This window comes from Microtus pennsylvanicus, chromosome 7 (assembly GCF_037038515.1).
Source record: "Microtus pennsylvanicus isolate mMicPen1 chromosome 7, mMicPen1.hap1, whole genome shotgun sequence".
Classification (NCBI taxonomy): Eukaryota; Metazoa; Chordata; class Mammalia; order Rodentia; family Cricetidae; genus Microtus; species Microtus pennsylvanicus.
This window is the reverse complement of record NC_134585.1, coordinates 36328303-36346231: the sequence shown is the minus strand read 5'-3', so window position 1 is coordinate 36346231 and position 17929 is coordinate 36328303. Positions and strand designations below refer to the sequence as shown.

Sequence of the window (17929 nt, the reverse complement as noted above, 5' to 3'; positions counted from 1 at the left end):
AATTCTAAGTTATAATATATAACCACACTCCAAAGTTCTATCTCCAAATTCCGAGAACTTTTAAAGAAAAAAATTTACTGCAGAAATGCAAAATATAAAATTCAGTCTCTAACCTGAAGTACACAATGATCAATGCCAATGAATTTTATCCAAGCCCAAATTAGCAAGACTGAACCCATGCCTGGCACTAACTAGGAATAGATAGGTACTGTTCAAGGCATTCTGAATGTACAAACCACTCTTTTTTTTTTTTTTTTTTTTTTGATTTTTCAAGACAGGGTTTCTCCGTAACTTTTGGTTCCTGTCCTGGAACTAGCTCTTGTAGACCAGGCTGGCCGCGAACTCACAGAGATCCGCCTGCCTTTGCCTCCCGAGTGTTGGGATTAAAGGCGTGAGCCACCCCCGCCCGGCTACAAACCACTCTTAAAACTGTGTAATAAAGGTTCCTGTGCTCTTATTTGAAAGATGAGGAAACTGAGGAACTAAGAGGTCATACAAGTTTTCAGAACAAAGTTCATCAGCTTTTCAGTTACTCTAATAAAATAGGAGGGATAAGCCATTCAAAAGGAGAAAGGTTCACTCTTGGCTCACTGATGTGAGGACTGCAGTACAGTCATTTAGTCTGCTACTGTCAGGTCTGCAGCAAAGCATAACATGGGAGGAGCAGATGCTGAAGCAGAGCTGCTCACTGCACCGAAGTGGTAGGGATCAGCCAAGAGTGGAGGAGATGGGGTCTCTCTGTGCCCTTCAGCAGATGCCTTGACGACCAAAACCTCCCACTAGGCCTCACTCTCCCCTCTTAAAGATTTCACCTCCCTTCAGATACACCAAGCTGAGGACCAAGCTTTTTAACACTCGGGCCAATGGGAGACATTCCAGATTCAATCAGCAGCACATCCTATAGATAGCAAAGCCAACTGATACATAATCATCTCCTTCCTCACTTCTTGGAAAAGCAGCTTCAGTCTTCACCAGCTACCAGGGCCCCTATTTTGGTGCCTTCCCCAACAGCATTAAGATTGTGTATCCACATGCTAGGCTGCATCTTCCTTCCAGCTCCATGGACAAAGCTTCTGATGCCCTCCCTTCCATCTCCATGGACACAGCATCTGTTGCCCTCCCTTCCATCTCCATGGACACAGCATCTGTTGCCCTCCCTTCCATCTCCATGGACACAGCATCTCTCCTTCCTTGTCCAATAACTAAAACCTCCAACTTATTTGCTGTTGCCTCTGATGGCCCGTGGTAGAAAAATGATTGTGGAAGACATTCTAGTGTCAGTCTCTAGCCACTGGCCAATCCACATGCAGCAAAACGGGTGAGAACACCTGCATGCATGCACACATCACTCACACAAATAAAAAATAAAATTAACACACATGTGTTAAGTACATCTGTGTGTGTGTGTGTGTGTGTGTGTATATATATATATATATATATATGCATCTTTTCTTTTCCCTAAAACATCTATATTCTATCCTACTTCCCCCTGACAATTTTAGCTAAACATCTTATGAGCATCCACACCACCTCACCACCACTCTCCTCCAACAGCTACCACTGTTCTGACTTCTGCCCCATCTCCAAGGGCCCGATGCTCACTCCACTGTACACTGTACAACTAATCTTACATGATTCTGACTAAGTTCCTGAAACTGTTGGGATTAAAAATACCATCACAAAACAAAATGCCCCAGTAAAAATCCTGGCTCTACCATTTACCAGTATGAGCATGAAGCATAAGAAAACAATGTCTTCATCATAAAATAGGATGGAAACAGTACCCAGTTCAAAAAACAAACTATATTGGCCAATATAAGTAATATACTTACAGCCAAATTCAGCACAAAATAAGCATAATACAAACAGCTGATGTTATCTGTTGTGTTGCCATTATTAATATGGCCACTATCATTCAAACGCCAACCTCCTTTGGCTTCTGTGACACTACCATTCCAATTCATCACTTATTTCTTATGAAGCGTCTTCTTTATCTCCTTCCCAGACTCCTCCAACTGGTATTCTCCTCATCCTGTCCCCCTAATATTACCTTCTCTAAGTATTTCCCTAGTGCATTCTCACTTAGTCGTGTTGATTCCAACCTTCTCGGAAGCTGTACTCCCACCAAACATGCCTTCTCTAAGAAGTCCACACGATACTATGACAGTTGTATCCAAGTTACGTCTAGAACAAATCTCAACATCTTGGTTCCAGGACTAGCTTCTCTTACTGTATGTCACACCTTAAAATAGCACTGTCGTTCGACGTGTCAGCCACAGACTCAAGCGTTTCAACACTCGGTCCCCAGCTGGGGTGTTAGTCTGGCAGCTGTAGAACCTTTGGACACTGGACCTCGCTGACTGCAGTAGGTCACTAGGGGAGGAGGCTACACCCACTTCTGGTTGTGACTGTGTTCTCTGCTTTCTGTGTGCCCCAAGAGGTAAGGAACAACGGCACACTCGCACCATTATGAAATCTGCCATGCCCGGACCATTATGATGAAGGATGGCCTCTAAAACCACGAGTAAAACATCTCCTCCCTTAAATTATCCCATCAGCTATTCTGTGGCACTCATAAAGAATTAACTAATACATTGTCCTAAGTAGATACCTGGGTACTGTAACTGCTCTCTCTGATTTCCCCCTGGGAAAAGCCACTAAAATCTTTTCAGTCTACACCAATATCTTTTCAATTGTCCCATCTCTCATAAATTCAGACTCTCATAATTCCAGGCTCCTGTCCTCTTCTGTCCAAGACGACCCATCAACCTGCTGTTGGCAATTATCCTCCCAAAATAAAAATGTTATGCTATCTGGCAAGACACAGATCCAGATCAGATACGGTGTTATACACCTGCTACTTCAGCACTCCAGAGGCTGAGGATCAATAGCGCAGGGCCAACCCGGACTACATCACAAGGTCAAGGAAAGCTGAGACTGTGGAACAGCCCCTCCTCTGGAAAGCCTTCTAAACTGGCCCTGTCTGAGCTCTTGGAGTAACCAGAAAGAAACAGCGTGCATAACCCTGTATGGCACAGAATGCAGGCAACCTCTATCTTCCGCCATGGGTAAAAGGCAAGGATGCTACTAAGCTCCCTGTGCAATGCACAGGACAGTACTGCAAGGAGAAATGAACAGGGCAGAAGGATGGTAGTCCTGAGGGTGAGGACTGTATGTCAGTCACCTCAAGAGACTATTCTTCCAAACGGTCTGAACTACATTCATGAAACCCTATGCCTAATAAAAGACCTTTCCCATAACTTACACTCAGTAACATAAGCATATACAATCTGAAAGGACCATTCTCCCTCCATGCCTTTCTGTTACTTACTCTGTAGGAAAACTTGAGTTTTCGAAGTTCAGCCTCCAACTTACTCTGGTATTGTTCAGTTCCTTTCACGTAGCTCACACCAAGATTCTCAACTGTTTTTAGTACTAGTGGGGAAAGATTTTAAAAAAAAAAAAAGAGAGAGTATAAGTCCAAAATAATTTTAAAAAGACATAAATTAAAGATAAAACCTATGGACAGCAATTCTCTAGTCATTTGTTCTTAGACCATAACAGTATTAACAATTTTGTTTTCTGTAAGTACATTACATAAATTGCATTTGTAAGAGGATAAACCCCATCAATGCACTGAAAATAGAAAATAATCTAAGACCAGAGAGTCTCAACCAGAGAAGACAGAAAAACAGGGGATGATCCTTCCAGCTGTGCCACACCACCAACACTGAGAAGTGAAAAGGCCTGTGTGCCCGTCTGAAGAGAAGCTCTGCTGTCTAGAGTCTTCGGTCCACCTTGACTCAGCACAGGAGGAGGATGGGAAGGAGAGGAGAAAGAACAAGACATAGGCTTTCCTTCCCTGGTGACGCAGAGGTGACAGAGCAGAGGAGCCATCCTGAGCCGATGCCACAACTAAAGCCACGCGCAAACCTTCCTCACAAACTCCCTGGAGGCAGGCCTTAGTACCAGCAATGAGACTCTTCTCCATTCCCTCCGGAACACAAACCCAGGTTCCTCTGGCTCCCTCCTGCTATGATGTCCAAACCGCATCCTCTCCACTTCTCTATCCTCTTCCAGCCGTCCCCATCTCCATCTGAAGTTTCTACCCCAGCAGGCCCATCAGCCCCCCTGCGTCTGCTCACTCACTCCTCACATCTAACCACTCACAAATCCTGTCACCACGACTCCTTTCCGGCTCTCAGTCTTTCCATTCCTATCATTGCCATCGTCACTACCTTAACTGGGCCCTTGCCACTTCACCCGTTAAGTGACAAAGCCAAGGAACGCCTTCCAGCCACCACCTTCACTATGAGCCATCTGACACTGTTAAGCTTCCTATGACAATTGTCCCCTTGCCGTCACTCACTCTGGACAGTGATGAGCACTGTCTCCTGCGTTAGCAGCTCATACCCTGCTGCTCAAAGAAAAACTAACTGTATATCCGTCTCCTGGTCCTTCCAGCAGGAACATTAGGGAGCATAAACTCTGAAGACTGTGCTAGTATTTGTCTCAGTCCATGTTGAGCTCGTTCATTTTCTGCATTCACACAAAGGATAAGAGGCCTCCAGTTGAGTGGCCACGTCCTTCTCACCCTCAGATCCTGCACGGTCTAATACACCTTCCGATCCCCACACTTCTACTACTCCCTGAACTGGCCACTGAAAACCGCAGCTCTCGCTCACAGCCCCACGCCTTTGCAGAGACACTTCTTTGGCTGGAAAGTTCCTACCTTCTACTCATTTCTTCAGGAACCAGCCCAAATTCCAACTCCCCTAAGAAGCCTTACTTAATCAGACTAAGCTAGTTACTCTCACTTTTATGCTCCAGGAGCATTAATCTTTCCATCTACCAAAGCAGAAGGGAATCGGATGCATGACTTCTATTCTGCATCCCCCTCTCTCCCTCTCTCCACAGTAGATACAGTTTCAACAGAGAACTGCTTTACAGTCATCACAAGGTCCCTGCCTCCAGACACAGTAGTACTCAATGTGCCTTCCGCAGTGAACACGAACAGACGAAGAAACAAATCCTCCACAGCAAACCAAATCCAACCGGCTGCCGAATAAAGACCAACTGCCTCCATTCGCTGCCACCAGTGACAGCTGCGCACCCCAAGAATACAAATATTTGAATTTAAATGCCACTTACATTTAAGTCTATCAACAGCCAAGCTTTCGAACTCTGTCAAAGATATGTTTTCAGAAGGTGGCTGGAGGTAAAACTGAAGGCTGTGAGGGTAACAAGCATTTCTCTGGTCACCTGCCAAGCGCAGCTTCTTCCGAATCCTTCCTGAGAACTGCATCTTGGCTACCTTCTGAAAGCAGTGAAAAAAAAAAGATGTTTAAGTAATGGGGGAAATGTTTAAACGATGGGAGAGTTGAAAACAACAAAATAGACATGTGCGTACATTGTACGTACACACACACACATATATACAATACTGCATACACAGATCATTAAAAGCGATTACACCTAGGCGAGGCCCTATTTTCTACATTCATCTGTAATAACGGAGGCGAGTGAGCGGGGGAGTTAAACGGGGAGAGATGCAGGTGCCAGTGGTCCTTTTAGCAAGAGGGAAGTCAAGTGATGCTGCCCTCTCACTTGGTTTGGGTCGCCACCCTCGGACGTCTGGGAACTCAAGACCAGATGGGGTTCTACTGGGGGCAGTCCTTAAGTCAACGGAAAGAAAAGTAGATTCTACCTGGAGGAGAGACTTATGCCTCACCTTATAACTCTGGGGACCAGACTTGTAAATCTAGCCTTTGAATCCAGCCTTCCAGAACATTCAAAAGTACCTCAAGTTCCCGCCCAGGCTCCGGCGCCTTCCCGGGCCGCGTCCCTTCCCACCCCCTCAGCCCCCCCCCCAACCATCACCTGTCACTCGGTCCCACCAGGTCAACTTGCAAACTTTCAACTCCACGTTTTCTCCGTCCCTAATAAACCCGCAAGATTTTCGTTAGCCAGCCAGCAATCAAACTGGAGGAAACACCGCGCTGACAGCTGCTCTCTCCCAGTGGCGGGAGAGTTCATTTGGGACCGGAAGCGGAAGAGTGGCGCAGAGGTCCCACCCCCTGGCGTCCGGCCCACCGTAGTGCAACGCGGGATCCGTGGGAGCGACTTAAGGGGCAACGTGTTTCGTGCATTTTGTTCGCAGAAGGACTTTTTAATTGCTGGTTTTTTGTGTTTAGTTTTGTTCTGTTTTTCGTTTTGCTTGCGGAGGTTTGATCTTTCTGAGATAGGGTCTCCCACTGCAGCCAGGAATAACCTGGAATTCATGGCGATCCTCCTGCCTCAGCGCCCCAAGTGCAGGAGTTATGGGCTGAGCCACAACGCCCGGCATTAAATATCTTAAATTCAAATGTCTGTGGATTCTGTTCATTTGTTTTCCAGAACTTAAGCTGTCCCTCGGTGCACGGAGACAGCGTTGGGACTCGGTGCTGCAATGCAAACGTTTGCACACTGCGGACAGAGTTCGTGTTACTAAGTACTGAAATCCAGGGGGCCGCGCTCTCACCGCGCTTTCGCACGGAGAGATGGAGAGAGCCTGCCTGGGTCGGCTTTGTCCCGGGGACTCTAGGACTTCCCCTCATTCTGTTAGCAATACTGCCTTCATTTCTCTGTTAAGAAAACAGCTCCAAGAATAATGTCCGTTTGCGCATCCATGTGCGGTGCCCTCGGTTTCTCCTGCGGCCCCTCGCAGGGTAACATCAGAGCACGGTCTCGAAGGAGTGGAGAAACTTGCAGGATTTAGCAGAAATGCTCGGGGACCACAGGGAAGCCGGCGGGATGGGAAGGATCCTTCCCGCGGAGCTTTAGAGCCCCGCAGACCTCTGCGGTCTACAGTGTTCGAGGCCGTGGCCCCTAGGTGGCGTGTCTCCCTTACAAAAGCCGCAGGCAGAGGCCCTGGAAACGAGGCTTGAAGTCGTCGTTTGAGATGCATAGTATAGTCGAACACTTTGAAGCTTCTAAATGCCCACTGAAGATGGACTAACTGGTAGCTGTCCCTCTGCCAGCCGTCTTGCTGTCCTGATTCCACTAATACGACAGTGGAGTACACATTTCCCCTCTGTGGCTTATACACAATTGACATCACCAAGTCCAACCTGTGAATTACCTCTAAAGGGTAAAAAAGAAACTGAAGCACAGAACAGAGAAGGTATACATGACTACATGACTAGTCTAAGGGTATCACAGAAATCTAAGTGAAGTCACAACGAATTTTTAAAAAAATCTAGAGCTCTGACTAGGAAAACAAAATTGTGCGACTAAAAAGCTACACAAAATTATTGTGCAGTGAGAAAGGGTTTGCCATAAATATAACACAAAAGATTAATATCATCGGGAATATTATAAATATAATAAACATCAATTTATTAGAGAAAAATCTTACACAAACTACAAAATTAGCTAATGGAGTAGTCGGTTATAAAGTATGAAAATGTTTATTGCTATCAGCAAGAGAATTTTCCTGGCAAAACTGGCAAAGATCTACCTGCTTCTGCCTCCCCGTGCTAGAATTTAAAGCATGGGCCACCATGTCAGATTTACTTTTTATGTGTTTATTTCCTTCTACTACCAGTCTTCATGGTTTGGGAACATAAACTACTAAAACATATGGTGAATTGTCTCCTAAGGGAAATGCACCTCTGAGTCAATTTTGTGCCCTGTTTCAAACGGTTCATAGCCATCACTTGTGGCTTGTTAAGAATGTCAAGGCTAGTTGATTTTAAGCTCTTTTTTGGACAGCCGCTTTTACTTATCTTCATGTATCAGTTTATATGATCCCTTAAATGCCTATCTCAAAATTAGGATATGAGATAACTAATGTCATTGTATGACTATTTCATAAAGAAGTAGAAAAACATTTAACCTTACCAAAATTGTATTATGTCATGTAATAGATTTTTTTAAATATTTATTATGCATACAATATTCTGTCTGTGTGTATATCTGCAGGCCAGAAGAGGGCGCCAGACCTCATTACTGATGGTTGTGAGCCACCATGTAGTTGCTGGGAATTGAACTCAGGACCTTTGGAAGAACAGGCAATGCTCTTAACCACTGAGCCATCTTTCCAGCCCAGTAATAGATGTTTTTACATCATATCAAAAACCTGGGTTTTTCCTTGGTTTTTAATTTATGTTTTTAGTTGTGAGCCTATCTTTTAACGGCTGAGCTGTCTCTCCAGTCCTGTTTTTAGTTTATGTATTTATGTGTATAGATGTTTTGTCAGCTTGTAAGGATGTGCACCTCTTGCATGCAGTGACAACAGAGGCCAGAAGAGGGCATCAGACCCCCGGGACTGAAGTTCAGGCTCCTGTAGGGCTGGCATCAGAAGAGGAGTGCTCCTGAGTGGTGAGCCCTCACCCCAGCCCCTTCAAAGCCTATATCTGATTTCAGAGAACAAAGCAGTCTGAGTCTATCAGCTATACCAACATCGTTATTTTCTAATATCAGTGAGGGTCACTACACACTGTAAAAACTGTTTTCTGTATCCAGGGGCAATGGAAAGGGCAACTTCCCCACAGCAGTAACACACAAGGATGTGGACATTTCAGATGTGCTTTCAATGAAGGAACACTCTCGTATATTCATTTCATCAATGAGGGATTACATAATGCTGAGTCCTGGCAAACAGGACTCTCAAAAAGCTACAGACGCCGACCTCATAGCGGGAGAAATATATATATACACAAACACAATTTTACTTTTGATAAACCATAAGCAGTCAAAACCAGGGACTGCCGTGCCACTTCTGGAACCATGGCTCCTGGATCCCAAGAGCCTTCAATAAATATTTATGGGAGGAGATTGATGATGAGTCCTGGAGGGATGTCTAAGTCATCGCTGGGTGATGAGTCCTGGCGAGACTATGAGCAAAGATCTGGGTTCGGCTTCGCAGGAAACAGATGGTTTGAATTGAATGCGCCTCTGACCTTAGAGACGGCAAGTGCTCGTCTGAAAACTATATAACATTCCTTTCAGAATGACTTGGCTGCCCAGCTTCTCCTGTAATAAAGCACAGAGCACCTTCCGTAGCATAATTTCCATGAATCGTCACTGCTCCGCTCAGGGCCTGTGCTGGACAATACCAGCTGCAGACAGTCCAACCCAGATGGCATTCACCCTGAGCTGACTTCACCACTCCAGAACTCCAGCTCTATGGCACTCTACACAGTAGAGAGTTTCATTGCCATACTTGGTAAGTCAGAGCGCATCTACATTCTTCCCCACTTTAGGCTGTGTTTCCCCAAAGCCCAGGGTGTACAAACGTTCTTTACGAAGTGAGCATCTCTGATCACTACACCCTGCCAGAGCTGCTCCCTGTGGAAAGTACAGGAAAAGAAGCCTTTCCAGCAGGGTGCCTGACCCATAAAAACGAAGGCGAACTTGGCCACCTTCTGCTCTCCCCACCCTCCTGACTTCATTTCCTACTTCAGAGAGGTTTGGCTATGAGAGAAATCTAAAAACAAACATCCCATTCTTTCTCCCTTTGCTTCCATTAGTCTAGCCAGCGAAGGTCAAGAGAGCCGGAGGGAACATACCCTTAAGAGGTAGTACAGGGAGGAAGAAACGCCCTTCCATATACCAAGATGGCTAATTTTATTCTGGAAACGTCAGTTAGCCCTACTAAGTGCCAAGAAGTGTTTTCCAATGAAAGAGTTCCAATCTCTGTCCTCTTAAATTTTATAGTCTAGTAGGAAAGAGAAAAGAACAAATAATTATATGAATTACTATGTGAGATAAACCAAGCAATAAACAAGTCAGCCAGAGGAGGAATATGAACAGTTCTTGGTGGAGTCTTAGAAATTCCAGAAAGAGTGTCTGGGAAAGGCTGGATAGAAATATGAATATGAAGCAAAGATGATAAGAAAATTAGGAATCCCACAGCCTTTGGACTGTGAATCCACGGAAAGATTGATATAATCTTATAGCATTTAAAATACTGTGTTACTGAAACAGGAATAAGCAAATTAATTGAACAGAATAGAGAACCCAGAAGCCCAGCCTGTGACAGGCCCACTCCTCTAGTCAATGGAGAAAAGATGGGCAATTCTAAATTACTCTGGGACAAATGGCTGCCTGTGGGAGAAGAATTTTATTGTCTACCTCTTACTATCCACTGACATCAACTCAAGCTAGTTGAAGATACTCCAGAAAGGCAAAATAATAAGACTTTCAGAAAAATATATGCATGGTCTTTGTGATGTTTGTGCGCCAAAGAGGTTCTTAAAGGTACAGGCACAGTGGCATGCACCAGAGTCTCTGCTATTTAGAAGACTAAAGTGTTAGGACGATGTATACCCACGAGTTGGAGGTCATTCAGAATGACACAGCTAGCTCACATAACTAGAAGGGGGAGATTAACAAAAAGCATAGGAGTCTGGAGATGGGGGTCTCATCAATTAAGAGTGTGTGCTGGGCTGGAGAGTCAGCTCAGTAGTTAAGGGCACTTCTTGTTCTTGTGAAAAACCCAGGCTCAGTTCCCAGCAACCACATGGAGGCTCTCTGTCTCCTCAGACACCAAGCACATGGACACTGCACAGATGCAGACAAACAAAATAATAAAAATAAATCTTAAAAAATTTGCATTGCTCTTGCAGGGGTCCAGGTTCAGTTCCCAGCAGGGTGTTAGACCACCCACAACTGCCTGTGACACTAGCCTAGGAGAGCCACTCCCCTTCTCTGGTCTCACGTGAACACGCCCACGCATAGACACACACATCTAACTATACAGTAAATCTGCAAAGAAGAAAAGTATAAAGCAGGTCTGGAGATGGGGAGTGATGATGGTTGCATGATAATTCAAATGTATACACTGCCACTGTATGGACACTTAAAATGACAAGTTCTGTGTTGTGTACCTTTCAACCACTTTCTAAACACCAGCTAAAAGTGAAGAAGTCCCAAGAGCAGATGATGAGGGTGAATGTGGAAAGGATTCATTGATTATTTGGGGTATATTAGAATAAAGAACTTAAGTTTCAATATAAGTATAGGTGCATCTTCATAGCCACAAAATTAGACAAGTTATAACCAACACAGGGTTACTATCCAAATACAACTAATAAGGAAAAACTCAGGGGCTGTCCCCACCATCAAGTTAGGGATGCACCACAGCTGGCAGAATGCTTATCCGGCAGATATGAAGGCCTGGGTTCAATCCCCAGCACGCACGTAGTGAGTTGAAGGTCAGTCTGCAGGCGCTGAGGCTGTGTCTCCGAAGATGTAGGTAAATAAACAAATGCACAGTAGAAAAGAATGGAGGGAAATCTGAACAAGTGTTTCCAGGACAGGGGAGACAGTGATGACTCAACATATGAGATCATGTCAAACCACACCAGCAACTCAGGACATGGAAATGCTCAGTACAACCACAAAGTCTGAAAATATCCAGTGTCAAGAAGGCCCCCACAGGCCTCAGGAAAAGATGAACTCATGCAACTACTTTGAAAATCCAGTTCATATCATCTGGCAATCTCAATGTGATTGCCCGGTTCAAGAATTCTAATCTAAGTGCTGTAGATTTCTAGAGAAATTTTGATCCTAAACATCCCCCCTCCAAAAAAAACCACTAACGAGCATATTCATAGGAACATCAAAAAATAGTAAAACACCAGAATCGGTTCACTGCTAGGGGAATGGGTAAATGAACTGTGGTATTTTTGCCCAGTGAAATATACTTATAAAACACAATGCTACCAAATGAACTACAGCTGAAGTAAGCATGGAAATATGAATGATTCTCAGGCCTATGGGAGCGGGACACTGGAACATACGTTTATATGCTGTGCATTCTTCACTTCCCATTCGTCACCTAGAAACCACAGCATCCCTGCTCCCTGGCGCTGACTTTACAGGCTATAGAAACAGTTTTCTGTGCTACGTGCTCACAGTTAGATTCATTCCCAAAAGGACCTGGGAAATTGGGAAGGAATTGAGGTCAGTCTGGCATATCCTGAGGTGTCTCCCTGCAGGCCTGTCTATGTCCCTCAACACATCAGTGCCTGTCTCAAGTAAGCTGACACTAAATGGTTCTCCAGCTTTGGATCAGATAATAGCCCCTGTCCCTCTACCAGACTAGTAACAAGAGCAAACTGACTTCTGTGGCTGTCCCCAAACTATTCCTCTCAGACACACACGTGCATGCACATGCGCACGCACACGCACACACACACACACGTACATGCACAAGCACACACACACACACAAATGTTTGAGTTAGCCAGTGTTGAGTGGTGCCACCTGCCTTGTGTTGAACTCTAACAATACAATTTAGGATTTATATAAAATCTTAAGGATTTAATCAATGTAATATTGAAGAATACATACTAAAGGGTAGACAATGATTCGACTCAAGACGCTGGTTGCTCTCGGGAGAAGGGGCAGGCTTCTCTTCCTAGTGGACACAAAGAAGATCTCATAATATTGTAAAAGAAAGTGATACTTCAGAGAATGGCTTCCTGAGATTTCAGTGGGGAGGCTTGCAGAGCAATCATTTCTGCTCTCTCTGATTTAGTGATCCCTTCTCTCCATCTGTCCGTCTTGTCTCTGAGTCCTTTAGGAGACACAGCATAAAGATTCTTTTTAGTAGGCCACCACCTTGACCTGAATTCTTTCCTCCTCTTGCCAGTAGCACCACACATACACAAACACACAGATGGATGGACATGAACACACACACAAACACACACACTCAAACACACACCTTGCAGCCATGACTTGATAGGGATCACCTAAGCCTCTGAGACACAGTTTATCCTGCCTGGACCCTCTCAGCACCCTGATTACATATAGAAGGTATGTACGGGAGGCAGATGCATTTATTAATTTAACCTTCTCCCTCAGATTGGCAAAGTGTGTTGCTGGGAACAGAATCCTGAAGCTAAGCCAGTATCTTTCTGGTGAAGGGGATAGTGAAATAAGATGAACCTCGCCCTGAACACAGGAACAACTAAACTTATTCACTTGGTGGGGAGGAATTATTTCTAGATATCAGAGACGGAAAAGAATACAGAATCTTTTTCTCTGCCTTTGGGTTAGCCAAGTACAAATAACTCTAAATATTAGTGTTTCTGAACCCTACGTTTTAGAGATAATTGCCATAGGCACCATAACACCAAACACTACACATCTCTGACCGAATTAACTTTTTGAAAGAATTCATCTTACAATAGTGCTGCCGGCATCCAAAGGATATGAGAAATGCCTGATTTTAGTAACTCCAATTCATTCCTAAATGTTTAGTACAACTCTTTTCTCTATTTAAGTTTAATAAATACCCCACAGTACAAAACACATCTACCTCAAATCATCTTAGTGACATTCAAAGGAATTGGCTTGGCGGGGGGGGGGGGGTGGGGGGGTGGAGCCTGCCTTTAAAAACAAAATCTAAGAGCTACCCTTGAATCCAGTGTTACCTTATGAACCAGTGGCATTTTTGATGCACTGCCCATGTAACCTCCCCAGGGAGAACTTCTAAGGTGAATGGGTCATTTCACATTAATCCAGTCATACACTGGCAACATTGAACTGCTATTTGATGTCAAACTACTCTGAATATCTTAATTTTTAAATACAAGTCTCGTTCCTAAACAACAAGGTCCTGAGATGGAAAAGAGAGTCTCGCTGGGTTTTGCACTCTGCCTCGATCCCACCCCTAGCACAGGCAGACACTCCACAGGGACCCGCTGAACTGAACTGAACTCCTTCCTATTCATCCCTGGGTCCAGATGGGCTCTTGTGTGCCATATGATGTAATCCTCCCCGAAGATGTATTTTCACTCTCGCTGTTGGCTTTCCGGTGGCAACTCCTGAAGCAAATATTTTCCTTCGGTTGGCTGAGCTTTGGAAACTGAAGAAGGCATCAATACGACGCTGTGATGATGCCAAGATTTCATTCCAACTTGACTGATTGATTATCACAAGTAAAAGTTAGTGCTCCTCATGGGGAAATGATCTTAATCTTTCACGGGATAGAAGCCATGAACTAAAAAGGAATCTTTCTAACGTTGATAAATATAAACTGTTAAGGGTAAATGTTAAGGTCTGTACTGACTGCAGAGAGGAAAGGGGCCTGCCTGCCTTCCTGACTTGGGTGGGATCACCTCTACTGAACTTCTCATCTTTGAATAATGAAACATCACCCATCAGTAATTATACACAAGGTAAAAAAATTCCTTCCTTCTACAGTGAAAATGAATTTCCCCGTGGGGTTAAATAATTTAGGCCCATGCTTCCCAAGTGTGTGGTATGTACTTCAAGGTCTTCCCTGCATGGGCTCCTCACCCACCACTCTCTTTCCAAGCCTGTGTGACCCATGAGGCTGGGGCAACTATCCAAGTCAAATGCTCTGGCCTTTTTCACAGACACTGGCTCCTTCCCCTCCTCAACCAAAGCTGACTTTTCCTGATCCACACATACTGCCTAGGCCACATGAGCCACTCTTAAAGCCAAGACTGCCTTCTCCTGAGGACACTTGTGATGGAAAGAGGCTGGGCTGGGCTTTCTGCAGAGGAGGACTTCGCCCACTGATTAACAACCCTCACTGTGGGATTTCCTTTCTGCTGTGCAGATATAATCCAACATTTGGTAGAGAATACTAAACCCAGGTTTTGCCAACTATAATTTTTCTAATAATAATGATGTTGGCATTTACAAAACACATAACAGTTTTCAAGGCTACTTTGTTTATATGATCAATTAACTCTCTGGAGTCTATTTAACCGTGTTCACTTCTTTCCTGTCCATTCTCCTTAACTTATAAAGGTAAGCTTTAAATGTTTAAGTAAAAAAAATATATCTTGTGTCATCAGGAAGGCTATTTTATTTCCAAATAGTGCTACGTGGGAGCCCCTGTCCATGACAGCAACTGCTTTAGTGCCAGATGATTGTCTAAAGTGAGAAGGTCTAGCTTTCAATATATTGATAAGAATGTCTAAATATTCTTGATTTTAAGAGTCTAAAGACAAAATGGGTTTTTTTTATTTTAGTTATTTTACTTTTCTATGCATGAGTGTTTTGCCTGCATGTGTGTCTGTGTGTCTGTGTGCCGTATGCATGCTTGATGCCCAAGAAGGTCAGATTCCAAGGGGGAATCAGATACCATAGAACTGGAGTTAGAGAGGTTATGAGTTGCCATGTGGGTGCTGGGAACTAATGTGGGTCCTCCACAGAGTTAGCCAGTCTCTTAACCAGCAAACCTTCACTATAACCCAACAAAATGCCTTTAGATCATTGTCTTGTGTCATCAACACCAATTTGGGTGTAGAAAATTAATTCTCTATAGTTTCTATCTAGCTGTAATTTTCAATTCCAAAATGCTTTCAAAAAGAAACCATCAGTTTCTTAGCCTTTCTTTTAGCGAGTCAAAGCTTGTCTGGAAATTTGCAGATGAACCCAGGTAGAAAACTAAGGCACTGGTGAAATGCAAACCGATGCAGAGGAACTCAAATACTGGAGCCAGTTGTGATCACTGATATTTTGGTAAAGAAACTGCAAATTCACAGTAGCTGAAATAGAAATTTGTGGTAGGAAAGGAGCTCTTATGGGTAGATAGTTCAGAAATCCAGAGGGCCCAACCAGTCCATCCAGCCTAAGAGGCAGAAGTGTTGCTTTGATCTCTGTCTTTAGATATTCCAACTTGCCACAGGTGCAAGCAGTATACATATGACAAAATATACAATGAGAGAATTTTTTTTTCAATTGGATTTTTTTCCCTTGTGTTTTCAGGTAAACAGCTATATTGATTGGCCTATATTTGCTTTTGTATACATTTAAATAAATAACCAACAATGGTAATGACAGTCATTCAAATGATAATCTACTGTGCTCAGACTGCAAAACCTCAAGTGAAAAAGATACCAAATCGTTTCATTATTATTCTCAATATGCATTCTTCAGTTTTAGTAAAATATCATCCAGCAAACTAATGTTACGCATATTGTGTTGCTTTTACAATATTGCAGCCTATAAATGTATTTGACTTTTATATGTTATGTTAACTGTAAACATATATAATGGTTAATCTTAGCTATCAATTTGATTGGGCTATACAGTAAAGGTGTGTTGTATGTTGTGTGCTGTGGGGACTTTCCCAAGACAACTAGATCATGCAAGGCCTGAACTGATGAAGATCTAATCCATTGACAAATTAAAATTTAGATACATCATTGAAAGATAGGAGAAGTTCCTGTCTTGCTGAAGGAGGTGACTTACTGGGCTTGTGTCCTAAGGGGCTATGTCTGGCCCTGACTGCTGATTCTGCTCCTTTTTGATTTACATAATAAGACGCCCATTCTCTGCCATACACACGCCCCAGCATGGGCCCAGAAACCCACAACTATGTTACCTCAACCTGGGGTATGATTAATAAATAATTTTCTCTTAGGTGCCTCTGTCAAGTGATGAAAAAATTAACTAAAAGGCATATTAAAAACTACCCTAACAATTACAGTGCCAAAAAAGATACACATCAACTCCAACTACCCTCAGTATTCAACTCAAGCTTGAGAATTTCTAACCTAATCATAAAATGTATGGACAGTAAACCCTGTCACTCATAGTATAAACATGAAATAGTAACTTAAAATGATTATCGACAAATATAGTTGAACAATATATTTTAACAAATATCGTCTTAGGGTGTTCATTGCTCTGAAGAGACACCATGAGCATGGTAACTCTAATAAAGAAAACATTCAATTAAAGGTGACTCGCTTCTAGCTTCAGGGGTTCTGTCCATTATGGTTATGAAGGAGACCATGGCAGCACGCAGGCAATGTACAGGCAGATGTGGTGCTGGAGCTGAGGCTGCTGCATTTGCAGGTAACAGGAAGTTGGCTGACTATCCCACTGAGAGAAGCCTGAGAAAAAGATACTCAAAGCCTGCCCTCACGGTGACATACCATTTTCCAACAAGGCCACACCTCCTAATAGTGCCACTCCCTTTGGGGGCATTTTCTTTCAAACCACCACATATAGTAATTTTAGAAAACTATATTCTTAGAAGATAGTTACTTTCTACATCAGTGATTATTTTATTGAGGGACTGGAGCTTTCATGGCTGAACTTTTATTATGCATTAGCTTACGGACAGAAGGCTTTATTCTGTGAAAAACTATGTTATTTAAAATCACTGTATCAAAGTGACTCAAGATTATTTAGGACACCCAATAACACCAACAGAGTTACAAAACACTGAAGATGAAACATCATTTTTGTTTATTGTAAGGAGGAGGCCTATTGTTTTCCCCGGCCACTTAGCCCCAAAATAATCACACAGAAACCATATTATTTAAATCACTGCTTGGTCAATTAGCTCTATGTAGTAATAGGGAGCTCGGCGGGGCTATGTCCCCAAAACCCCAGCTGCCTGCCCGGCTAGCTTATGCCCCCGAAATAATTACACGGACACTGTATTCATTTAATCACTGCTTGGCCAATTAGCTCTAGCCCTTACTGGCTAATTCTGATATACCGATCAACCCATCTCTAATAATCTGTGAGCACCGGTCTTACCAGGAAGATTCTAGTTCAGAGCTTCATCGCGTGTGTCTGCCCAGGAGCCTGGAGCATGGCGTCTCTCCTGCATCTGCTCCGGAGAGGAGAGCTGTCGGGTCTGGGCTCACTTCCTCTTCCTCCCGGCATTCTGTTCTGTTTACTCCACCCACCTAAGGGTGGGCCTATCCAATGGGCCTGGCAGTTTCTTTATTGCTTAGCCAATGAAATCAACAGATTGATATATGACACTCCCACATCACTTCCCCTTTTTCTGTTTAAACAAAAAAAGGAAGGCTTTAACTTTAACATAGCAAAATTACATATAACAAAACAGTTATCAAGTAAAAATTACAATAATCTTTATCATAACTAAGGAAAACTATAACTATAACTAACTATTCTTAACTCCATCAAAGACTCC

General features: G+C 43.5%; 1 protein-coding gene across 1 annotated transcript in view; it reads right to left on the bottom strand.

The window, feature by feature from the left end:
• Prim2 (DNA primase subunit 2) overlaps positions 1-6034 on the bottom strand; it is a 180991-nt gene extending 174957 nt beyond the window's left edge. The window contains exons 1-3 of the mRNA XM_075980517.1: positions 5881-6034; positions 5152-5317; positions 3332-3435 (exon numbers count right to left, since the gene is read on the bottom strand). Coding sequence (XP_075836632.1) covers positions 3332-3435; positions 5152-5305 — 258 coding nt within the window. The 5' untranslated portion in view covers positions 5306-5317; positions 5881-6034. The remainder of the gene's footprint in view (positions 1-3331; positions 3436-5151; positions 5318-5880) is intronic.
• Between the last annotated feature and the right edge of the window lie 11895 nt (positions 6035-17929).